Source organism: Meles meles, chromosome X (genome assembly GCF_922984935.1).
Source record: "Meles meles chromosome X, mMelMel3.1 paternal haplotype, whole genome shotgun sequence".
Taxonomy (NCBI): Eukaryota; Metazoa; Chordata; class Mammalia; order Carnivora; family Mustelidae; genus Meles; species Meles meles.
In genome coordinates, this window is record NC_060087.1 from 101,048,478 (window position 1) to 101,073,851 (window position 25,374).

Consider the following 25,374-nt stretch of genomic DNA (forward strand, 5'->3'; position numbering starts at 1 on the left):
TGAAACCTGAACAGGCTTCGAGCTATCAGAAGCACAGCATGACTGCTTTGATCTGAGACAGGACTTCTCCGCTGGTGCCTCCAAACTTGGATTCGTGGTGGAGGCCAAGTAGAATCTTAGTGTTCTCTGATGGAACAATCCTTAAATACCTCTCACGTCACCAGGCCTCTATCTTTTCGCTCTTGAGCATATTAATCAGAGGGCTGAAAGAAAAGTTCCAAGAACATTTAGCTGTCACGATTGGTTTGGCTGGCCCCCTACTTCTCTAGCTTGAGCCTAAATCAGACAGATGGCGGCTAGTCCTCCACTTAGATCTCCTGGGGAAAAAGCCTGGAAACCCTTAACTAAGCCATTGACTGGATGTTTAATAACCCCCAGCTCTGAAAAGGGGTGTTTCGTTGTTTTTGGTTTTTTGGTTTTTTTGTTTGTTTTTTGTTTTGTTTTGTTTGTTTCTACCGAGAAACCTTAGTTAAGAATTAGCTGGCTCAAATTAGGTGCATTTTCTCTGATTTCCCCCTCACTGGACATGAGAATGACTCTTCCTTTTCCCCCCATGCAATGTCCTTTCATACCCTTAAAGAGTCTTAGCTTACCCCTCCACAGTTCCCGCAAATTGCCTCTAGAACTGTATTTCAGGAGAATTGGCAATGCATTCACAGGTAGTTCTGAATTTCATTTCTTAGCTGGCCTAGAGTCTGGCTCTGAAGTGACAGGGTGAGGCAATTAGTACTCCATATTTATCCTTAAGCTTATCGGGCCTCTAGAAATGCAAAACTCACACCAGAAACGCAAATGGATCTTTCCGTGGAACCATAGAAAGCCTCGCCTTAATTTATGGGTCTCACAGAAAGCCAGTGACTTTTAAAACGTGGCTCGTAAAGTGAGCCAGCAGTAAGCTTGTCTGTACCTGGGTGGACATTTAGTTTTTCATGCCTTTAGACTAGGAATGTATCTGCTGGTGTGTATGTGTGGTTTAGCTCCTTACCTTGCCCGCCGCTCAGAGCGTCCAGCAAATGCTGCTAACTGCTTGCTGGGGAGCTTCTCCTAGGAAGAAAGGCAAATGGCACGAGACAAGTCAGCTTTCCAGATCTGGTTTCAGAGTGTTCCGCTCCCAAATGAGTAGCCACGTTTGACTTCTTGCTGTCAGCTAATGGGGAAGTGCGTTTTCTTGAGGACCAGAAATTTGGAAGCATCCATGCGGCCAAGTTCAGGGGTGTCTGGGGTGGTAGCTGGAGTGACTGTAAATGATTCGGAATTTCCAAGCTCACGGTGAGAGCAGGGTGGGCTTGGCCATGGCCGTGGATTCATAAATACCTGTAACTGTATGTGGTTCCGTTGTGTTACATTTAAAGGCCTTCGCTGAGATGGGTGACTCCATTTCCTTCTTTTGCAGTGTATTTATGGAAAACCCGCAGGGTCTGTTTTTACCACAAATGCTTATGCTGTTGTCTCGCATCACAACCAGAATCCAGAGTTCTATGATGAGGTGAGAACGCATTTTTCTGATGTTCATAAAGCACAGGGGTGACTCTTCTTTTTCTCTTCATCTGCGTCATTTTCTCTGCCCTTGCGGTTCCTGAATGTTTTGTCCTGTGAAGATAGAAGGTGTCACACCAAGGCAAAGGGCTTGACGCCCTTCGATGAAGGGGGAATTCGCCCACCAATGGAAGGGGCTCTGGTGAGACCTAAACATGTAGGGAAGAAACAGGAGACCAGAGCTAGGATTCTAGCCTCACTTGGACAGCTGGCTCCGTGACCTTGAGCAAGTCAGTTCCTCCTTTTCCGAGTCTCCCATTTCCTCAGCTTTTGAAGAAGAAATTCAGACGAGACGTTCTGAATGCCCTTCTACATCTTTCTTCCTGTGGTTTTGCATGGGGCTGGGGGCACAGCCACTGTGGAAGTGAAATGCTTTGAGAGACGCAGCAGCGGGGGAGGGCCGCCAGAACCCCGCCGGCCGCTCTGATGCCTCAGTGTGGTGTAGACAAAGAGGAGTGGGATGGCCTGTCAAGCTCCATGCCCCCGTCCACCCCAGTCTACCTCTCTGCCCCTGCCTCTGCCTCTCTTTCCTTCTCCATCTCTTGTCTCTCTGTACTTGCCATTGTCTCTCTTAGTGTCTCTGGCACAGCCTCTTCCAGTCGGTGTGTCCCTGACTTGTCCAAATCTGCAGACCGCTTTTGATTCCCACGTGTCTCCGCGAACCTGGCTATGTATCCCAGGCTGGAAGCTTGGCTCTTTCTGCTTCTCAGGGCTCTTTGTCTGAAACCATCCCCCCTGCTGTCACGGTTTTTCCCCAGATCCACCTGCTGTCATGGTGGGGGGGGGGTTGTAGTCCAGCTTTAGGCCACCTCCCTTTCTCCATGCAGCGCTCTTTGTGTGGTGGGGGCGGGGAGGAGCAGAGCGGTGCCTTGCGGCTTTATCCTCCGGGGAGGGAGGATGCCCACATTTCTGTGCAGTAGAGCGTTAGGCACCCAGATGGTCTGGCTGCCGTGAATAGGCGTGTTCATGGTGAAATACACCTACAATCGAAATTAGTCTTACACCAAAACACTGCTTTGCGTGAATGATGATGAGGCCAGATGTCCAGCACCAAGCTGTTTTAATATGTCCCCCTCCCTCATGGACACCCGTTACTCCAGAAGACTTGATCATGTAGCAAGCAATCCACATTATTTTTTGGGGGGGCCTGAAAGAAACAGGCTTTTCAGACACTCGGTCTATATTGACCAAGACAGAGCGAGAGGTCGCAAGAGGTTGCATGTGTCTCGGGCAGGTGTACGAACACGCATCTGATCAATTAAATTTGCGATCTGTCTTTTGTATACTTCTGGGGGGGCTGGAAAGTCATTTGGTGGGGTCCTGATTGGAAAATCACTTGAGATGCTTGTATTAAAGTATCAGTTTCTAGGATTGAAGTCGTGTGCCAAGGGTGATGATTTTTATTTTTTTATTCAAGAGTTATCTTGCAAACGCAAAGCCTTCAAAGGCTACGTATGTGAACTGTAATTGGTGGATACCATAATACCATAGTGAGTTTTTGCATGTATATTTGCAAAGCTTAATTCTTTTTTTCCCTACGCAAAGGACGACAACAATTCAGAGAAAAGGAGCCTTTCAAATTCAGTACACATTTTAGATCGATTGCGTTCACTAACTCAGATTGAGTTCACATACTCTCCCTGGGCTGTGAGGCTGTGGTTTCGATCCAGTGTTTTAGAAAATCTGCTGCAAAGTTGCATCCAGGAGAATCCTTTGGACTCTCCAGCACAAGCCATAAATCAGCCCTCACTACCCAGGAGGCTATTGTCAAATTGAAACTGACTGGAAAAGCCTTTAGAGTACATTTAAATGATAACTATTATTTGATGACTTGGCTTGCTGTTTAGAAAAAAACATGTCATTGGAAAAGTATGATGAAATTGAACTAAAGGTCTGACTGTCCAGCTTAACAACGAAAACAAAACAAAATGTGATGTGTGATTTTGCTGTCATTTCAGATTAAAATTGAGCTTCCCATTCACCTGCATCAAAAACATCATTTGCTTTTTACTTTTTACCATGTGAGTTGTGAAATTAACACAAAGGGAACCACCAAAAAGCAGGACACAGTGGAAACTCCGGGTACGTGTACTCTTTCACTGTCTCTTTCTATGGCTATTTGAGGTGGAATTGTCTAGAACGTAACCTCTTTTCCTCGAGCTACAAACCACTTTTTCCCCTCACCAAAAAGTACGTTTCCAAGTTAAAAAGTTCATCGGTGAAAGATGAATTATAGGTTCATTTGAGCTTCATTTCTTTTAAGTAGAATGGCTCAGCAGCCAGAACTTTCCAGTTTGGCTCGCTAAGGAAGTGGGAAGTAAGCCCAGAGCCCAGGGATATATTTGAGCCAGAGGGAGATTGGGGACCCACCTGGTTCTAGTGAGAGCAGAACAGATTTAATGAATTTGAGTCAACGCTGGTAGTGAAGGGTCAGTCCTGGTCCCATCCAGCAAAGCTTTAGATAAATCAGTGGGAAGCGTCCTTAGGCGAACACAGAGGCCCTACAAACATGGAGTATGCCACTGCCACTAAATAAATGTCGGCAGGCCCGGGATTCAGATCTAAGCTAGCCTGGAAATTCGGTCATTCATTCATTCATTCACCAAATACGTCTGTGTATTTATTGTGTGCAAGGCATTACAATAGGTACTAAGGAGAATACAATGGAGACCCCAACACAGAGCTTGTCTTCAGTGAACCTGTGGTCTAGCAGAGGAAATGAGATCTATGTACAGTGATAGGACAGGACAGGAAGTAGTAGCTACCGAAAAAGCGGTGCTGTGTACTTTCAGCGAAGAGTGAGTTACTACTTCGACTGGTTGGAGAGACTAGTGGCTGGGAGTCTAGGAAGGCTTCCAGGAGGAGGTGGTATTTGGGTGAAGCTTTAAAGGGGCAGGGTAGAGTTTGAGAATGCAGTGATGGCAGGAAGGTAGATTCCAGAACAACAGAAGAGCTTGTCCAGAGGCCGAGTATTGAGGGATATGGACAGGGAACCACGCGTAAGTTCAGTAGGACCAGAGCTCGGGGGTACTGGGAGAGGAATCAACAGGATGTCAGGTTGAAGAGGAGGCAGCAGATCATGGAAAGCCTTGAATGCCAGGCTGTGGATTTGACTATTCTGTCACCAGCATGGAAATATCGAAGGGCTGTAAACGCTGGTAAGACCTCTTCTGCAGGAAGTCCCATCGGGCAGCGATGTGATGGCGGAGGGAGTTGGAGCAAGAAAGAAGGAAGAGACGTCAGGGGCTACTTCAGAGGTCCAGGAGGAAAGGGGGCCGCCCTCGGCAGCAGCTGGGGAATGGAGAGAAAGGGATTGCAGAAGAAGAATATATTGCTTCTGGTAAATGGTTGGCAACTAGAGAGAGAATTCGGAGTTAGCGCTGAAGCATCAACACTGGAAAGAAGGAATTTGCAAGTAGCAGAATCACGGGGTGACGGGGAATCCTAGGTTTGGGACTACCATTGTGTTCGGGGTGCTGGTGAGACATCAGAGTGATGCCCACCTTGCAGCCAGACTGAAGTATTAGGAAGTTGCCCTTACGACTCACGTGGTCCTGTTCTGTCTCCACGGGAACTGCAGTTTGATCAGGGCAAGGGACCTCGAGAGTTGAGAAGAAATTGGGCAGAACAATAGGAACCCAAGACAGTGCACGTCCTAAAAGACAAATTACTCTTTCCTTATTTAAGTCCTAGACCGAAGTGGGCCAAGGGCTCGGTAGCACACGGGACGTTAATTTCGTGGGCCCCTTATCATGTAGAACTGTCCACCCGTAAGTGGCTTCACATCCCTGAGCCAGAAGGCATGTGCTTGACACCGTACCTTTCCAGCTTCCAAGGGCTCTGAGTTTTGACCAAGAGTCACCCTTGGCCATGCTCTGATTAATTCACGGTGCAAGAATGTTGCCCAAGCAATTCCACAGAGACCAAAAGTAGACTGGCGGTTGCCGGGGACTGGGGGAAAGGGGAAATAGGGAGTGACTTCTGAGGGGTGTGGAGGTTCTTTTGTGGCTGTGATGGGAGAGTTCTGGAATTAGGTAGCAGTCATGGATGCCCGGCTTTGTGAAAATGCTACAAACCGTTGATGAGGATGCTTGAAATAGACAAGTTGTATGGTATCTGGATTCTAGCTCAATAAAAATGTCTATGGGGAAAAATTTCACCCAAGAACAAGAAAGAGATTTTTCCTCTTTTTCTGGACTGGAAACCTTTGGTCACGTGTCTGATTTTTTCAGTTAACTACCCTCCCAGAGTCCTTCCGAACAGCTCCGAATGTGCTCGTGTTAACTTTCGTCTGCTCCTTAGAAGAGAAGAGCCCTGGGTAAACCATTTCTGAAGTTACACTAGTAAAGATGGCCTTCAGGCACCTTTCGGAGTCTGAGAAAACCATTCAGTCTCCTTAGAGAAAGCAACATATTTGTCTTCTTTGAAGAATTAAAGCATTTGCCAAATGAAAACATTCTAACCAGATTTGTGTTGACTTCTGTGTTCACAGTATAAACACACACACTCACGCAAAGAATTTTAAAGAATCAGAAGGCAGCGGCTTTCAAAAAGGGCCCTCCAGCCAACACCCTCGCGCATGTGCCAAAACTTGGTCCCGAGCAAGCTTTTTTACAGCTGAGTTATAAACCCTTGAAGCCCAGAGTAGTAGGCTCTATAATGGAAATAATGACCCTGCTCCAGCTAAGGAATACAGATGGCTCGGGCTTTTTTAGCTAGAACGTGATGAGTTTTCTAATAGAAATCCAAGAAGCTCTTTTGAGCAGAACTGTTGGGAAATACAGAGATGGGGGAAATCGCTCCGTGGATTCAAGTCTTAATGCTGTACCCCATCTGAATTCTGCTACTTACCCCTCTGCCTTCTGTCGTCAGGAAAACCTGACCTTGACTTGTGACCTTGATTTTCCATAATCCCTCAGGGTTGGGTTGCTGAAAGAAAATGCGCAACACACTGATTGCTGGCTGAGATTGTCCCAGACCCGGGATGCTGTGCTCTCACTAAGGATGGATGTGAGAGCTCTGACTCTTTTCAAAAAATAACTCTACCATGAGTTATTCCCCAAAGGGTAAAGATAGTGGTACCGATGCACTTGAAAAATTTTTCAGGTGTTCTCTTATATTCTCTCTCTGAGGTCTCCCAGTAACTAGGAAGTGGGAAGACTACGTGTCATTCCCAATTTATAGTCCAGGAAGTTGAGTAGAGAACACGGTAGTGGCCAGGGTGGGATCAGGAAGCCATCCAAGTGCATTGTTCTTTCTCCAGGGTTCAGATACCCACCACGTGGACTCCCATATATAGACCCCCGGAAACATCGCCACCCTGCCCTGCTCCCCAGCAGTCAGAGATTCAGGTAGCTAATTGCATTTGCAGTTTCATCTCTCATCTCTCATCTCATCTTGATTATTGTCTTGGCAGTTGGCTTTGCCTGGGTACCTTTGCTGAAGGATGGGAGAATCATTACATTTGAGCAGCAGCTGCCAGTGTCCGCCAATCTTCCTCCGGGCTACTTGCATCTAAATGATGCAGAATCAAGAAGGGTAGGAAAATCACTGCCTTTGCTGAAGGCATTGCCATGAAATATTTTAAAAGTAGACTTCCGTATTCTAGCGGATAGCTTCGCAGAGTCCGGTCTGCGGACTGGTCCACAAGAAAGGTAAGTATGGAAAAGGAGCGTTTGAAAACTTTGAGAGCAGTGTGACCAAGGTACCTCATGTCTGTTGATGCCTTCTTTTTTTTTTAAAGATTTTGTTTTTAAGGAATCCCTCCACCTAGCATGGGGCTCGAACTCATGACCCTGAGACCCAGAGTCTACATGCTCTTCTGACAGAGCCAACCAGGCACCCCTCATGTCTGTTGGTTCTGAGGACAGTTTTAAAAGCTGGGGCTTGGATTTTGGACATCATCTTTAGAAGTACATTTATTTAGTAATTCATTTTTATTGTGATTTTTAAAAGTATCAGCCTGCAAAGGATTGGAAATTCAAAATAATTTAGGATCCGTTTACTCTCAAGGCAGGTTATCATTTCCAATAATTCCCTATGTGTGAAACAAATGCATTTGTCTCGGGGGTTCAAAAAAAAAAGGAAAAAGTTGAAATGCATGAAGGTGTCATGTGTCGCTCACCTATCCATAGGTATGTTATGGAAACTTATCTATTTTCTGTTCACAGCAATCTAATGTGGATATTAAGTGGGTAGATGGTGCAAAGCCTTTGTTGAAGATTAAAAGCCACTTAGAGTCTACGATTTATACTCAGGCAAGTTTCGTCATGTTAATTTTGTCAATTTTGATATTTGATTTTTTTTTTTTAGTTTGTTTTTTGAGGAATCTCTGCACCCAGCGTGGGGCTCGAACTCACGACCCGAAGGTTGAGTGTCACATGCTCTTCTGACTGTGCCAGGCGGGCGCCCCTGAATCTGTTTCTTGTTTTAGAATAGACTGTATTTGATTCCTGCGACCTTAGAGAAATTGTGGCCTCGACGACTTTCTCATTAGTAATAACATCATTCTTAATAGTCATAACTCAAATTTTACAATCCCTTTCAAATCCCCAAATCTGTTTATTCCCTTTAATGGATTCAAGCCTCACAAAAATCTGAAAGGATTGTGGAGGCCCTTATCACCTCTTTAAAAAAATAAATTTTGGTTTTTGGGACAGTTTAGGCTTTACAGAAAAACAGGATGGTACAGGGAATTCCCATATACCCTTTACCTCGTTTCCCTGTTACTTTTTTTAGTATATGTGCTGCCGAAGCGAGCACTCCCTGTTACTTTTTTGAAAGATTTTATTTATTTATTTGAGAGAGAGAGAGATAGCACAAGCAGGGGAAGGGGCAGAGGGAAGAGGGAGCAGAGAGCCCAATGCAGGACTCCATCCCAGGCTCCTGGGATCATGACCTGAGCCGAAGGCAGACACTCAACTAGCTGAGCCACCCAGGTGCCCCACTTAGTTTCCCTGCTATTAACCTCTTATATTCATTAGTATGGCATGTTTGTTACAATTAATGAGCCAGTAGTGATACGTAACCAATGACTAAGGTTTGTATTTACTCAGATTGCCTTAGTTTTTACCTATTAATGACCTTTTTGTGTTCCACAATTCTATCCAGGATAGCGTATGACATGTAGTTGTCCCATCTTCTGAGGCTCCCCTTGGCTATGACAAGTTCTCAGACATTCATTGTTTCTGATGACCTTGCTCATGTTCATGTTAGTGACAGTTGGTAGGCTGCCCTTGTGTTGGAGTTTGTCTGATGTTTTTCTCACTGTTAGACTGGAGTCGAACCCAGAAATTTGCAGTCAGTGGGTCATGGATGACTAGTACAGTTTGCTCTTAGCCTTACCAGGCACGCAGTTAGAATCAGGTATCTGTTAGAAGGCTCAGGCACCATTCAAAATATCACCGATGGGCAAGATGCAGTCCACGTTCCTTGGTGTGGCCTTTACGAGGTCCATCTTGACGCCATTTCCCCGCCCCCCACACACACACTTCATTGTTTCATGGATGGAGAAACCAAAACTCAGGTTAGATGACTGACCCAAGGTCGCACAGATGCTAATTAGAGGAAGCAGGTCAAAATCCAAATCTTATTCTCCCAGTTCCAGATACGGTACACGCTGTCCACAGAGCCCGCATATAACATATAGATCCCATATAGGACAGCCGGATGCTCGCCGGCCAAGTGCTGTGGTAAATTGAGCATTGAGTGCCTGCGACCTGTCTGGTAGCTCCCTGCGGCTCCAGACCGCTTTTCCTACTCATTTCATTAAAAATGTAGAAGCAGGCCAACTTCAGAGGCTGCACCCACATTAAAAAACGGAATGAAACGGAGGTTTGACTAATTGCACAAAAATTGTAGCTTACCCGGGATGCTTAGGCACATGCTCCCTTTTCCTGGTTTTGCTGCATCGTGTGTGTGATGGTCCAGGGGACTAAGGGTCATGGACACAGACATTTGTAGCTGCAGCTGCCCTGTCTGGGCCGGCAAGACCCGGATGGGTAGGTTTGAAAGATGTGGGCGGAGGGGGCGCTAGAGAGCCCATGTCCGAGGTAAGGAATCACATTTCATATGGCTGCGTCCATCTGTTTTGCAGGATCTCCATGTGCACAAATTCTTCCATCATTGCCAGCTGATTCAGTCAGGCTCGAAAGAGGTTCCAGGGGAGCTCATTAAATATTTAAAGGTAAATGAAAAGCTTTCTGTGAAAAGGTTTGTTTTTAGTGTCTTTCTTGTTGCCACCTTTAGATGGGGGGAGGGGGAATCAAACTAAGCCCTTACCATACCCTCAAGAGAATACTTTCCGTGTGCTGTTCTTTCAAGTGCCTACTTACGAGCAGACCTCAGAGTTGCTCCCTTAGCAAGAGATTTTGTAACCAGAATCTGTCGACATATTTGTGAAAATCTCATGAGGATGTTTATTTCAGTTCCGTAAATGGATTTTTTCAGGTCTTTTCTCTTCCTGCTGACTGTCCAGGAAGGGTGCTGTGGGGAAAAGGGTCAGGATTGAAATGGAGTCCCCTTTGCTTGGAATAAAATGACAATTCCTGGGTCTGTGGGTGAAAGAATATTAAAAGGGCCAACGCTTTTAGACAGAAAACCCTCGTTTCTGCATGTTGTGTGGGGGTGAGCCTTAAGGAACACCACATTTTATCCAGTGTATCGAGAACCCAAGGCTCCCCTTTATTCCCTAACGTGGTAGGACCGAATTGCACATCACGGGGCCTAGCTGACGGCCACTCTCCTTTTGGTAGACCTACCTTTGGTAGGTCAGCCATCGCAAGCCTGAGGAATTTATTTAAAATAATAATTTATTTAAATTATTAAAAATGAAATAAAAATAATAATTTATTTAAAATAAAAATTTTAAGTGAAGTCTCTACAGGATTTCCCTTTGGACATAGGTTACTACTTAATGCTATTCTCAGGAAACAAAAACATGCGTTTCTTTCAGAGAGGTAGCGTGAGATGAGATAGCATGGATGGATGGTGGAATCATTCGCCGAGTTTGTGTCCTAGACCTGTCATTAGCTCGGGGACTGGGCTTGGCCAAGTGACCGAGCTATTCCAAGCCTTCGTTTCTTCATCTGTCACATAGGGAGAACCGGTAACGCCAACCTGTAGGGTGGTTTTGAGACTTACGTGAGCTAGGGCATCTACTATGTAGTGCGGTAATCCTGGAGTCTGCACCGATCTCTTGAGCGCTTTCGATGGGCCAAGCATCATTCTAAGTGTTCGGAATGTAACCGAAGAAAACAAACACTCTCCCTGTTGTCAGGGGGCTTACTTTCTGGTGGAGGGGGATGGACAATCAACAAATGAATACATGAATATATACATTCATTCAGGTGGTAATAAAGGCCACAAAGGAAACTCAAACATATCAAAGAGAAAGAAAGAGTGAGAAGGGGTCTGTCTTCTCCATAAAGTGTCAGAGAAGGTCTCTGGTAAAGTGACATTTACCAGAGACCTAAGGGAAACGAGGGTGCCAGCTAGGTGGACTTCTGGGGGGGGGGGGCGCTGGGAATAGCAAGTGCAAAGCTCCACCTGCCCCCCAGGAGCTAGCTCGGCGTGTTCAAGGGATGGTGGGAATTCCAGAACGTGGGGCTGGCACACAGAGGGAGAGACCCTCAGATTGGAAAGGTAGCTGAGGAGCTAGCCAAGTCAGGCCTCATAAGCCACGATGAGGCGTTTGAATTCTACCTTCGATGAGATGAGCCCATGAGATGGGAAGTCCTGCCGAAGTCCTGCCAGGTGATGAACAAAGGAGCCCCATGATGGGATTTGGGTTGTTTTTTTTTTTTTAAGTCTTATCCTGCCTACCAGATTGAGCATAAACTGTTGGAAGGGTAGAAGCCGGGGGATAGTTGATAAATGGTGGCATTATTCTTAATCATCATTAAGAAATCTGATCGTCCTCTACCTTTCAAATCCTTTCCTTGGGTAATGTCTAGAATGCCTTCTTTACGTATGTATGCTTAGCCGCTGAGTTCTTTGGCTTTTCTTCCAGTGGGGAAACTTTGTAAAGTTCAATGGAATGGAATAGAGTAGAGCATCATTTTCAAATGTACTGGTAGTCTTGAAATGGAGAAAAAAATGTACTCATATTTGTGTGGAAATTAGGGTGTGGAAATTTCTGATATTTATGTGACCTTTGCTCGCCCTCTAGTGGCAGCCAGTGAAATGCCGCACGATTACAGAAAGTGCCCAGTTCCTGTAAGGGACCGTTAGTCCTGAGTGGGAGTCTTGAGGTTTTTTTTGTTTTTTTTTTTGTTTTTTACAAATGAGGAGACTGAAGCCCAAGTAGAGGGGACTTGCCTGTGGTCGCTCACCTGGTTAGGAGCAGAGCCAAGCTGAGCCTGTGGCATATGTCTCTTGACTCCTAGTTCCGTAAATGACATTCTTTTGCCAATTCACTGGCCCTGTACTTGTTGAGCTTTCATTGTGTATGTGATAGCTTCCCACGAGTTGCGAGGCTTGCAGAGAAGAATAACTTCGGGTCATTGCCCATGGGGCTCTTAAAACCAGTCAGAGAGACAGGACACGTATAAGTGGAATGACAATATAAGCGAGTGGTACCAGTGAGAGTCTGGGGCAATATGTGATAGGCAGCAAATGCATGATCCAGGTCATAGTGCTAAGGGTCCAGGGAACTGAGGAGTCCCCGAGACTAGATGCCTCCCACCTTTATTGTAACGCTTTGGTTCTGTATTTTATTTGTTGATTCAGTCATTCGCCAAAGATTTAACTGAGCACCTCGTCGGGGCCAGCTAGTGCAGTGGGCACTAGGAATAGGATGGAAAAGCAGTTCAGACCACATCCCTGCTCTAGTTGGGGGTAGAGAGGGTATAAATGAGTAATTTGAGATCAAGATGTATGTTGCGGAGAAAATAGAATGGATGAATGGGATCCAACATGAGAGCAGTGCATTCTAGATGGAGTTGTCGGGGAGGGCCGTCTGAGGACATGATGGATGAAGCCAAAAAGAAATTGATGAGAAGAAGATAAGCATAGGGGTTAAAGCTGTGGCAAAGGAGGACAGAATATCACAGCAGGCCTAAACACCTTGCGATGGCGTTGGAAGGATGGAAAAGAAGAAAAGATGCGTAGAGCTGGAACGCGGTGAGCAGCTTGTGTTGGGGGAGGCGGCATGAGATGAGCTTAGAGGGGGAGGCGGGGTACACGTAGGCATGGGAAGCCCTTGGCAGCCTTTTGTTTGTGGTGGTTCATTTGGTCTGTAACACTCTAGAAAGAACACTCTAGTTGTTGCGTCGAGAGTAAATTACCAAGGAGTGATACTGGATCAGTTTTGCCTTGAATGCCCACCTCTCTTTTCTACCTGATATTAGCCCACTTTTTAATTCTTATTTATTTGAGACAGAGAGAGAACAAGCAGTGGAGAGGGGCAGTAGGAGAGAGAGAGAGAAGAAGACTCCCCACTGAGTAGGGTGCCCGATGCGGGGCTAGATCCCTGCACCTGGATATCATGACCCGAGCCAAAGGCAGGCGCTTAACTGGCTGAGCCACCCAGGCGCCCCATCCACTTCACCTTTCACCTGCCTCCTCTCTGCAGCCTCATTGGACATCCCCTGCCCGCATGAAGACTCCATTGCTTCTTCCTTCGTGCATTCATACATGCCACTATTGTACTGTTGACCATTGGCGTTATAGGTTTAGTTCTAGGTCTTTCCCCCCAGAGTCTCTAAACTCCTTGATGGGGGGATCTGGGTGTTTTTGATGTGCTTGGCCCTTGGAGGGTCATTTAGTATGCCTTTGTCGAACGACTGAAATGAGTGGCCTCACCGAATTAGGGGTTTCCACTTACTTGGAAGGATAGTTAGGATGTGGTTAAAAACCGAACAAATGCACAAAGGTGGGCATGCGTAGGATATACTCCCAGAGCAGTCAAGGCACCAGTCTGGCCTCGTGAAGAATGAGGAGTGTTAAGGCTGGAAATCTAGGTTGGGTCTTAAGTAATCTTGGACCTTAGGCCAGAGTTTCTCAGCCTTGGCCCTGCTGACATTTTGGATGGGTTCATTTCCATTTGGTCGGTGGCTGTCCTGTGCTAGGACATTTAGCTGCATCCCTGGCCTCCATCCACTAGGTGTCAGTAGCACTTGCAGTTGTGACAACCCCAAATGTCTGTGGACATTGAGGAATTTCCCATGGGGCCGGGGGGCAAGTGGCCCCTCGTTGAGAGCCACTGCCCTAGGTAATGGGGAAGCATCACAGGCATTTTGGGAAGAGGTGGTCTGATAGAACCAAATTGAGGGGAGGTGAATCTGGAAATGAGAGCTGGATGTGTGGAGAGTTAAGAAACCCACTATGAAATGATAAGACTATTTTGGTAATAGGTTAAGAGGGGTGATGGATGGCAGTAAAGCTAGAAGAGACGGGGGTGGAAGGAAGGAAAAGCTCAGAGGATAGCCCACGGGTTCCTTGAGCTCGATCTCTTGCCTAGTGCATCTGACCAAAGAGAATCTGCCCAGACGGAAGAGGTCACTGCCAAGATGCTTCGCGTGCAGATGCTAGTGTTCTGAAAAGGTTTGGTGGGGCTAAGGACGGTGACACAGAGCAAAAGAGAAATAGACCGGTCTCCTCCGTCTCTGCATTTCCCATCACGCTGAACCTTGAGCTGGTGTAGAAGGTGCCGGGTGAGACTTGTCTTCACCTTCCGGTTGGCTGGTTGATTAAATAAATGATCGAGTGAATGTCTGAGTGAAGGAAGGGGTAGAGAGAAGGGAAGGAAGAAGAAAGACATTTTATAGAGTTTGCTGCCGGGATCATTTCTGAACATACGAACACGTTGCCTCTCTGTGCTTGGTGTACCTGTGGCTGGAGACAGGGTGTTAGCCCTGGGAAGAAATGGACTGTGGGGATTTTTGAATGCAAGGCCACCTCAGTTTGTGGATGGGGCCAGTGCGAAGCTAGTTACACGGGGGAGTGTTCTTTACTGCATCTCACTTCCTTCTCAGCAGATTAGCGGATGGTCCACGTTCTGTAGAACGTGCTCCATGCTGGGGGCCAGCAGGCCAGTCTCCAGAACCTTCAAACACATCTGCTTTCCCAACTCCAGTGGAGTGCCGGTTTACCAGGAGTCTGTTGTCTTTATTCCCAAACCCCTTTATCCCAGTTACACCTTCTATCTTTGGTAGATGAAGTGTTTCATGTGAAATACATGAACAAAATCTGAGTGCTGAAATAGAGATATGGTTAAAGTAATCAACAAAACAAAGTCCCCTGTTTTTTTAAAATTTTATTTATTATTTATTTGACAGAGAGATAGCACAAGCTGGGGGAACAGCAGGCACAGGGAGAGGGGGGAGCAGGCTCTCCGCAGAGCAGGGAGCTCAATGCGGGGTTCGATCCCAGGACCCTGGGATCATGACCCGAGCCGAAGGCAGATGCCTAACCGACTGAGCCATCCAGGCACCCCCCCCCCCACAAGTTCCCTGTCTTAGGAAGCTGCCATTGAAGTGGGCTTATATTCGAGTGAATGTATTTCTCGTTACTTAATTTTTTTGTTGCTTCACATTTGCAAGTTATAGTGTATTTCTATGTGTTTTCATAACTAATAATGGCTTATTTTAGTGTTTGCATGCCATGGAGATCCAAGTCATGATACAGTTTCTACCTGTAATTCTTATGCAACTCTTCCGGGTTCTCACCAATATGACCCATGAAGATGACGTTCCTATCAACTGCACCATGTGAGTTTTGGTGTTATAATACAAAGATGCAACTTTTGTTTTTTTGTGTTTCTTCATTTTTCACTATAAATTTATCTTCCAGACAAGAACCCAAAAGTCAGATATCTAATATCCATTTTCTCTTGTTTCATGCTTCTCAGACTGGGGAACTTGTATCGCCAGGGATAGATGGTACCAGAAACCATAGAAGAAAATGTGTTTTTCTCCACCAGGGGTTCTAAAACTGGCTGCATGTTAGAATCACCTGGGGAGCTTTTGAAGAGGTCTGTGCCCAGACCACATTCATACCAACGAAATCAGATTATCTAGGGGTGGAACTCAGCATCTTTTTTTTTTATTTTTGAGGTTTTCCAGGCGATTCCATAATGCAACAGAGTTCGAGAACCATTGCCCTAGACTGGTGTTGTCCGATAGAACTTTCTCCAATCGTGGAGTTGTTCTACACTCGGGCTGTCCAATATGGTAGCCATTGGCCACATTTAGCTATTGAGTACTTGACATGGGGCTAGTGTAGCTGAGGAACTGAATTTTTCACTGTTGTGAATTTCAATTAAATAGCCACAGGTGCCTAGTGGCTCTCATATTGGACAGAGTCACCCTAAGCCATGAAGTTTTACTCAAAACAGTGAGGGACTATAATTTTTATGGAAACAAACAAGGATCTACGGTAGAGTAGAAGGCAAAATGTGCTGAGTTTGCAGTTCAAGTAGGATGCTTGAATGCACTGAGAACTCAGTGTGGGATGTTTCTGGCTTTGTTGTTTCTGCTGTTGCCACGGCCTCTCCCACTGGGCCTTATGCGACACCCCGGCTCTGCTGCTGGGGACAGTCTGCTCAAAAATTTACGAAGCATTCCTCTTGTCCCGTGGTTCTCAAATATGGCTCCTACCCCAGCAGCATCAGTATCACCTGGGAGTGGATGAAAAATGTTCATCTTTGAACTTCACCCCAGATCTCCAAAATCAGAACCTCTGGGAGAGGGATTTCTCTCCCTCCCAGCCTTCTGCCCTCCAGGTGATTCTGATGCATGATCAAGTTTGAGAACCACTGCTAGTCTCGTAGATGAATTTTAGATTTACTGCTGATCGCAGGTCACGCCATTATACCCATCCTAGCTCTCTCTTCCTTTTCCCCATCTGTTGCTGTGCCTTTCATTTTATCTGTATCTTTCCTTTCCTTTTACTCCCTGGAGGGGATTTCATTTTTCACCCCCCCCCCCCCCCGGAGGTCTGTTGGCCCATCATAGCTAAGCTCCTACTTGAAATGTGCACAGAGATTTAGAGCAGAGAAGAGACATCTGGGCTGGAAACATACTAGCCTTCTTTTGAACCGGGGAGTGTTTTTGCAAGGCCCTGAGCATGTTAGATGCTGAAGTCTTTGTTAGGCCATCTTATGCTGTCTGCGGTCCTCTCACTTTTAATGCTTCGGGTCTTGTGGGGGTATTTTCAGGGCTAGACGGTCCAGCTGTGGGAATTCACCGTAGCCTGACATGCTGCCCTTTGCGAATGTGTTTTCAGGGTTCTCTTACATATCGTTTCGAAGTGCCATGAAGAAGGCTTGGATAACTACTTAAGATCCTTCATCAAGGTTTGTGGAAGAAACTTTGTTTGGGAGCCGTTTCTTTTCTGTGAGAATTTTGACTGACGGTTCATTTTCCTTCATTTGTAGTATAGCTTCCGACCTGAAAAACCGAGCGCTCCTCAGGCGCACCTGATACATGAGACCCTCGCTACCACCATGATCGCCATATTGAAACAGTCGGCCGACTTTTTAGCAATAAACAAACTACTGAAGGTAAGGAAACGGGACACAACAGGGGAATAAAAGGAGCCAGAGACATACTCGCTTGAAACCCTCCCACTTGGGTCCTGGTCTTTTTGTCCTTTACCCCCTTTCCTTACCACTCTGCTCAGGTATCCTTTTCTCTCATGTGCTCCACAGAATCTTCTTCGTTCTCTTCACCCTTCCTACCCACGCCCTGTTCTCAGTCGAACGTGTAATAGAATTGTGTAAAAGAAAGACCTGGGTTAAAATCTGCCAGCTAATAGTTCTGTGACCCGGACCATCTCCAAGCATCGAGTTCCTCATTTCTAAAATATAAATGAAGCACTTAACACGTCATTTCTGGCACACACATTCAAGTGGTGGCTCTTATTTTTGTCATGAGTTTTACTATTTCCGGGAATGACGGAATTTCAGTTGCAGACAGCTGAGGCTATATCTGCCGGAGGCTTCTCTCTACCCTGCAAATATACTCACACAAACACCTGTGCTCCTTGGGCTGGCCCCAGTGACGTACCAAGGGCAAGGCTGGGCTCCTCACTGGGTGCAGACACTAGTAAGATTCATTGTCTGTAGGGAATTGAAAAGCAATCATAAAATAAACTAAAAGTTGGTTTGCTATCAGCAAATCAAAACAATGTGAGTGATAAAATGCCTCCCCACGGAGGGCAACATTCCCACCACAGGCTCTTTGTACCTCAGCAGCCGGCCCTGAAGTACAATATCACGTCTCCGGCAACGTGCTTTGGAGGTATTTTGTGGAACTGCAGTCGTAGAATTGTGATCACCTTAAAATGCTGTTAAAGTTCAGAGATCAGACCCATATTGATTTGTCCAGCTTTGCTAAGCTTCAGGATTTGGATAACTATTAAACATTGATTTTATGTATTTGTTTGTTTATTTTAGTACTCATGGTTTTTTTTTGAAATTATTGCAAAGTCTATGGCCACATACTTGTTGGAAGAGAACAAAATTAAGGTAAGTAGGCTCAAGAATAATATTTAACACGGGCAGAGAAGGCTCATTTTATTCACTGGTAGCAACGACACGCAAATCCTCTTACACGGGAAGGTGCTTAGCCCTTAGCTTTTTCAGTTTTGCCTTAAAACACACACACACACACACACACACGCCCTTAGCTTTTTCAGTTTTGCCTTAAAACACACACACACACACACACACACACACACCATCAGATGAATTGCATAAATCTGAGGTCTGACAGTTCATGCATTTTCAAAGTCCTCACACACTCTTCCACGTACGCTCTTTAGTTATTTGCCACTTAAAATGCATTTGCTTTGAAGCTTTCCCCTCATCTTGTAGCTTAAACATGAGAAACATTTTCTCAGTTACAGGAATTCTAGGGCTCAGATTTGTGACGTGCAAGATACTCACCTCGTACTTGCCATTTTTATCAGATTTTTCACAGGGCAGGTTTACCGAAATCGAGATGCACGGATAAATGAGTTCTCTGTTGTCAGGAAAATAAAAAAATGGAATGAAAGCCTGGGGTGTGTCTACATCTCAGGAACGTGATGCTGAGGTTGGCTTGTTGATGATTTCAGTCAGTTCTGTTATTCGAGGCCCAGATAGTTGCTATAATAACCTGAAGTGTACGTTGAGCTAGCGATGGCATTTTTAAGTTGGGAGAAGAGTTAGACTCCAGTTAAACACGGGTGTGTCTAGAATGTGTTTGAAAATAAGAATGGCAATCGATTTAGACCTTTTGCGACTCTGATTTTTTGCTATGCCTATTTCATTGAAGCTTCCCAGAGGCCAGAGATTTCCAGAGGCGTATCATCATGTCCTACATTCGTTGCTTCTCGCGATAATCCCCCACGTGACTATCCGCTATGCCGAGATCCCTGATGAGTCCCGAAATGTCAATTATAGTTTGGCTAGCTTCCTGAAGGTGAGTCAAAGGCAGCCAGAACGTGGTAAGGAATTCTTCACCAGTATGGTCTTTAAAGCCAAAGAAAAAATTGCCCACTTTCTAGAGACTTGGCTAGGTCTGCGTAAGCCCGCTGGAGAAGCTTCTTTTTGTTTTTTTTAAAGATTTTACTTATTTATTTGACAGAGAGAGAGAGAGACAGAGCACAAGCAGTGGCGGGGGGTGGGGGGTGGCGGAAGCATAGAAAGAGAGAGAGGGAGAAGCAGGTTCCCCACTGAGCAGAGAATCAGATTCGGGGCTTGACCCTGTGATCATGACCTGAGCTGAAGGCAGACGCTTAACTGACAGCCACCCAGGTGCCTCTGGGGAAATTTTTGACTGAATGGGTCCGTCAGTTAAACAGCCCAGTTTGGGCACCTGGGTGACTCAGTCTGTTAAGCATCTGCCTTTGGTTTAGGTCATGATCCCAGGGTCCTGGGATCAGGCTCCCCATCGGGCTCCCTACTCAGGAGGGAGCCTGCTTTTTCCTCTCCCTCTGCCTGCCGCTCCTCCTGCTTGTGCGCACTCTCTCTCTCAAATAAATAAATAAATAATCTTAAAAATAAACAGCCTGGTTGATTTTTTTAAACCCCCCACTGAAATGGCTAATTAATTAAATCAGAGGTCCCACACAGGTGGCTTAGCCAGAAGGCATGTTTTGCTTGTTTCACATGATGTTTTTTCAAATATGTTAATTTGAGTACCTTTAGATGGGGCATGTACTTTCTACATTGCCACAGTCCCCACCGCTCCTTAGCATGCCCCTGACTCTCCTTATGCATTGAAATCACTTCTCTGACCCCTGCTGGTCCTTGAATTTGCATCACTGGAACTGAAGCAACCTGTTTGCTGATGTGACCACAGCCTCCCTGTGGTTAATCCACATGAAAGAAAATTGTTACTCTCCGCCCATGAGATGATTTTGAGAGAGATGGAAGCTCCTATATTGATGAAGGACTGCACATTTATTGTTGCTATATTTTGTCGTTATCTGTACATAAGGGGCAATGCTTGGATGCATCTGTTCTATAAAGTGGATGACAACGACATTTGATTTGTTGCAGAGAAGGGGCATGGCTTTGTAATGCACGCAGTTTTCACTTGCTCCTTTGCCTCTTCTCCTGGCTCTCTATCCCTTCTCAACCATATGTGAAAACCTCAGGGTCAAGGATCCATCCAAGTACTTTTAATGTCTAATATACTCTAGTCTTACCTATTCAAAATTCACAAGGTTTCCGAGCTCCAGAGTATGGTTTTCTTTTTTTTTTTTAAGATTTTATTTATTTATTTGACAGAGAGAGATCAGAAGTAGGCAGAGAGGCAGACAGAGAGAGAGAGAGAGAGAAGCAGGCTCCCCACTGAGCAGAGAGCCCGATGTGGGGCTCGATCCCAGGACCCTGAGATCATGACCTGAGCCGAAGGCAGCAGCTTAACCCACTGAGCCACCCAGGCATTCCAGAGTATGGTTTTCTGTTAGAAGAGCCCTCTTTGCCAGAATTAAGATAAAAAATTAACACTATTACAAAAACTTGTGTGTATCAAAAACCAAACATCCACCCATCTTTTTAAAGTAAACTAGGGAAGACAGTATTTGAAATGTAATGTCTCCGTTTCTTCCATGGAGCTGGAACCTGAAGGTTACTATGTAAAGGGGCTAGAACATAGTTGATGTCATAGCAGTGTTGACTTCCTCGAGTCAACAAGCATTTGCCTGTGAAGATTCAGCGGTGGAAGTCTGTCTCCGAAATCCCGTTTCTCCTACAGTGTGAGTGATTATTTTGCTGTAAGCAGAAACAAGATACAGTAGGAAGACCAGAACAGGAGGGATTATGAGCAGGAACTGTGAGCAGAGCCAAGAAGAAAAGTTCCCTGCGACAAGAGTTGGTGTTACAGGTAGAGGACCCATGAGCAAAGAAGAGGAAAGATGCGTGTCTGGGAGTTGTTTAGGGAGGATCAAGAAGGTCAGCGTGCAGAGCATTTAGGATGTACAGAGGTAGGGCTGGGAGGTTCGTCTGGTGCCTGGTGATGGAAGGCCTTGAACGTCAGTCTAAGGAATTTCGATTTTGATCTGTATGCCGTGGGGAAAGACCAGCAACTTACGAGGATAAGTTTGTTGCTGGAATGATGGAAGAAGTGGGGACAGCACAGTCAGGGTAACCGGCTAGAACCTCAGTCCCTTTCCCTTGTCTGCCTGGTAGAGTCCATTCATCTTTGAGGCTCAGCTCTGCGCTCACCTTCCCATGGCGTGTCGAGCATCCCTTCTGTCGTTCAGCCATGCTTTCCATACTTCCGTGGTACTTCTTACTGCGCCATATTTTAATTATTTATTTGTCTTTACCATCGGACGAGTATAAAGACCATGTCATATTCACCTTTGTATTTCTCTAGAACACTGTCTCAATCGCCGTGAGAAATGAGATGCAAATAGTTGGTTGATCGAATATTGAGTTCCTTGTATTTCACAGGGACAGTGTAGATCCTGTGGAGAACATAAAGGGAAAGAGAGACTTTCTATTGTCCTATCTGGGTAAAAAGACAGGGAATTAATAAGTAAAACAAACTAACGTCGAAGAAAATGTTTAGCAAGGGACTTGCGGGCCAACATGGCTCAGGAAGCTGGGATTTCATCAGAACATTGAGTAATGGGTAGGATTCAGCTGAAGTAGTGCTAGAAATACTAGGTAGGCCTGGCCTGAGCACAGATGCCGAGGTGGGAACACACAGTGCTTCCGGAGCAGATAATGAGCCCACGAGCTGTACTGGGCAATGAAACGGGCGAAGTAGGTTGGGACAACATCTGCGAGTGTCCTTGAATGCCAGGCTAAGGAGTTGGAAGTTTTATTAAAGGCAATAAGGAGGTAATGAAAGCTCTGGAAGGAAGGTGACCCGATTAGGGCTTGGACTTAGAGATGAATCTGGAAGCAGGTGGATGGGGAGATGACGGGTACACACTGGTTCATAGCCTTCCTGGACTTGTGAACTTGCCCAGGAATGAGAAGCTTAACTAGGAGGACACCAACGGGCACCTCTGGACATCGGGAAAGGCTGTCACAGAGGAGGGCTATATTAATGGGCCAAGACTCCGTAGAACACAGGAGAGCCTTCTCTTTGGGTCTGAAATGTTGCCCTAGCCCAAACCCCACTTTTAGTAGTGAACTGACCACCATACACTTCTCTTTGAGCTTTTAGAATTGACCAGAATGAGACAGAGTAGCTAAATAGATGACATGTACGTGTATGTATATGTGTTTGCGTGTGTATATACATACATGTACATGTATGTTTATCCATCTGTCTCCATGTGAACATTGCACATTTGGGACCCAATTCCAACAACACATCACTCGCCCTTTCCCTTCTTTAAGGTCACCTACCGTAAAACTCCGAAAGCCGTTATTCTGTTATCTGTAAAAGTGAGAACGTCATGCCAGACTTCCAGAATTATGTCACTGTTCATTTTCTTTTGGTTTCTGTAGCGCTGTCTGACACTAATGGATAGAGGATTTGTTTTCAATCTGATAAATGACTACATATCTGGATTCAGCCCCAAAGATCCCAAGGTAAGTTAGAAGGACATCCCCATAGCGGCCGTCCGACATCAGAGTGTAAGACCAGGGTAAGACTTAGTCCCTGGAGGATTTGGAGCTGCTGTTTATGCTTAGGTTCTCTGAGTACAGCTGTCACTCAGAGCTGGGGATGTTGGGTAGTGTGGGGGGGCGTCCCCGAGACCACCCACATGTTCAGTGGTGCGCCAGAAAGACCCACAGGACTCAATGTAGAGTTATGGCAGCCTTCGTCACGGCTAAAGACTCGTGACAGGGACACATACAGCAGGGATACGCAGCTAGAACAGTAATGGAAAAACACAGCAAGTGGAGTCCTGGGCAGTTCTCATGCAGGGTTCCCGAGGGGCCGCCCAGCAGGGAAAATGCTGAACATGCAGCCATACACGTTCAACATGGCTTTTCAGGGATGCCCATTAGAGACCTGTAGTCTAGGTTGTTTCTTGAGGACTGTTCATATACTGGAGATGGGTGGAAATTCCAGAGGCAGGAAAGGGAAAGAAAGCAAGTGTTCACAGTAAATCACATTGTTTGTACAAACAGTCTGAGCAGGCTGGCAGAGGAGGCACAGCCTTATCGTGTAGGGAGCGTCTCAAAATCCAATTTCCCAAATGCCAGCCAGCAGCCAACCTCGCCAGCAGGCTTGCTTTAAAAGGAGAGCCTGCTGGTGTTAACTCTTTCCTGCGTGGGTCACGTCTCAAGGTGTGCTTAAAACACCGAACACTTCCATTTGGGAAATTAATGCCCTGTATTTAATTACTAAAATAGTAAATGCTGACAAAAAAGGGAGTTCCTGTGTCGCTTCTTTTCATCTAGGTCCTGGCTGAATACAAGTTTGAATTTCTGCAAACGATTTGCAATCACGAACATTACATTCCTCTGAACTTGCCAATGGCATTCGCGAAACCTAAACTCCAGCGCGTTCAAGGTACGTGTTTGCATTTTCCATCATTCGAAATGGTGGTTTCCTCCTTGGGGGGCTAGCGCTAGCGTAGCGTACTGTTTTCTAGGTAAACCATGAATTGAAAGGTAACCTCCGAGTCATTAACTGTCCGAAGATACGCTCCTTAACGGTAGCCCACACTTGCTTTGTAGTGTCAGTGGTAGTAGTAACAGCACGGAGAAATCAGGGGTAATTACATCAGTGGCTGCTTAACCAGAGATGTCAGATAGTAGTACAGTTACTTTCTGTGATAATGTTTGAACTCGTACATGAGATCAAATTAAAAAAAAACATAGAAATGCATTTCCGCTGAAAAGCTCAGAGAAGCGTAAAAGCAGAGTGGAATTGTAATTTGTCGTATGTATTCAATGTATGATATGCCTTCAGTTAACTCCATTGCTAGTTTTATTGAATGCTTTGTTGTACAGCACTATTCTTATGTTACTATGTTTTTTATTTGTCCCTTTTCTTTTCATATATTAATTAGATTTTTTTTCATTTGCGGTGGACCGTTTGACTTCAGTAGGTAGGTTTAACTCGGTTCACTCTACAGTAGTTCACTGTCTTTAAAAACGATTTGATGAATGGCTAAGATGGACGGTGGGGGTGGGGGGGGGCTTTGTTTGCTTTTCATATCGTCCCTGGCCACAGTCAGGTTTTAGGCTAACAGACTCAGAAAACCAAGGAGATGGTGTATGAGGCGGTATTTTTTGTTTCCTTCTAAAATAAGCTTAGACATTGATTGCTAGAAGAATCTGCTTGAAAACCAGTTCCTGCTTAAGGCATTGTGGGGCCCGGAGGATGTATCTGTTCTTTAAGTGTGTGTCCTCTCTCCCAGGCTTTCCTCCCTTCTCTCTGACCCTGTCTAATGATTGCTTGGCTGCAGTTTTGAAGGTCTGGATGAAAGGACCTGATTGGATGTATTCAAATCAATGAAGTCAAAACAAAACAAAACAAAATGAAACTTAACTGCCATTGCAGAATCTACCCAGATAGAGCCCCCTGGGTTAGTCATGAGTGGCCCCTGTGTGTGGAAAGTGCTTGGCATTCCCAAAAGAGGATGACCCCAGGACAAGAAAATCAGATGCCTTGTGTCTCCAGGGGGTAGGGGTCTTAATCACTGAATTCGAGCCAGTGAAAATAAAGAAAAAGTACTTAGAAAACCAAACACCTCTGCTCAACCATTCCCATATTTGATTCTGAGCACGTAGAGTTCAGATGCTTCCCTGTTATTTATCGGTAGCCGCGAGGACATCAGAGAAAAGAAGGGGTCGACAGATATTCAGGATTTCTAGGATTAAATCTGACTACTCACAACATTTATTATGTCCTAACTGAATACGTAGCGTAATAGGAACTGCTGAAGAGCGCCCTCCTCCCCCCAACCCCTGAAAAATAGAAAACGTATCCTTTAGCTTTATGGCTTAATTAAATTCAAGGGTAGAGGAGAAGAAATAAAGATTGTGAAATCTATGGTAGAAATGACTAAACTTGGTCTCAATCCCTTGGGAGTAGTTCCAAGGCAGATCCCTACCAGGATATTAGCAGCTGGGAAAAGGGACTGAGGTCTAAAAGCGAGTGAAATACATAGTTTGGAGGGTGATTTTCTGAAGGCAAAGATCTGTGTTTGCCTGCTGATGGATTGGAAGTGAGACGAAGCTGTTTTTCTTACTGTTCCTGTACCCGTTGTATACGGACCAGTCTTTGACATTTACTAGAACAGTCGGTAGTTCATACCCTTAGAATGATTCAGTTGTCTTTGTCTTCCCTTTCTCTCTTCACGAGTGTAAACAGATAAGTCATTCAAGTATTGTACAGAATCAGTCCAGTTCATAGCTGTAGCAAAATCTCTTCAGATGAAAAGACATGTTAAGATATTGCCACATATAGCATTGTTTCACTCTGGGTT

The 25,374-nt window shown here is 45.4% G+C and overlaps 1 protein-coding gene across 2 annotated transcripts in view; it reads left to right on the forward strand.

Annotated features, from left to right (window-relative positions):
* DOCK11 (dedicator of cytokinesis 11) overlaps positions 1-25,374 on the forward strand; it is a 190,907-nt gene that overhangs the window by 89,931 nt on the left and 75,602 nt on the right. The window contains exons 19-31 of one of the 2 annotated variants that reach the window (XM_045995226.1): positions 1,394-1,486; positions 3,495-3,618; positions 6,953-7,074; positions 7,707-7,793; positions 9,632-9,721; positions 15,127-15,245; positions 16,762-16,831; positions 16,913-17,038; positions 17,933-18,004; positions 18,795-18,941; positions 22,436-22,519; positions 23,339-23,450; positions 23,953-23,991. In XM_045995226.1, the coding sequence (XP_045851182.1) occupies positions 1,394-1,486; positions 3,495-3,618; positions 6,953-7,074; positions 7,707-7,793; positions 9,632-9,721; positions 15,127-15,245; positions 16,762-16,831; positions 16,913-17,038; positions 17,933-18,004; positions 18,795-18,941; positions 22,436-22,519; positions 23,339-23,450; positions 23,953-23,991 (1,285 nt within the window). The remainder of the gene's footprint in view (positions 1-1,393; positions 1,487-3,494; positions 3,619-6,952; positions 7,075-7,706; positions 7,794-9,631; positions 9,722-15,126; positions 15,246-16,761; positions 16,832-16,912; positions 17,039-17,932; positions 18,005-18,794; positions 18,942-22,435; positions 22,520-23,338; positions 23,451-23,952; positions 23,992-25,374) is intronic. The other variant, XM_045995227.1, reaches the window with a different exon arrangement.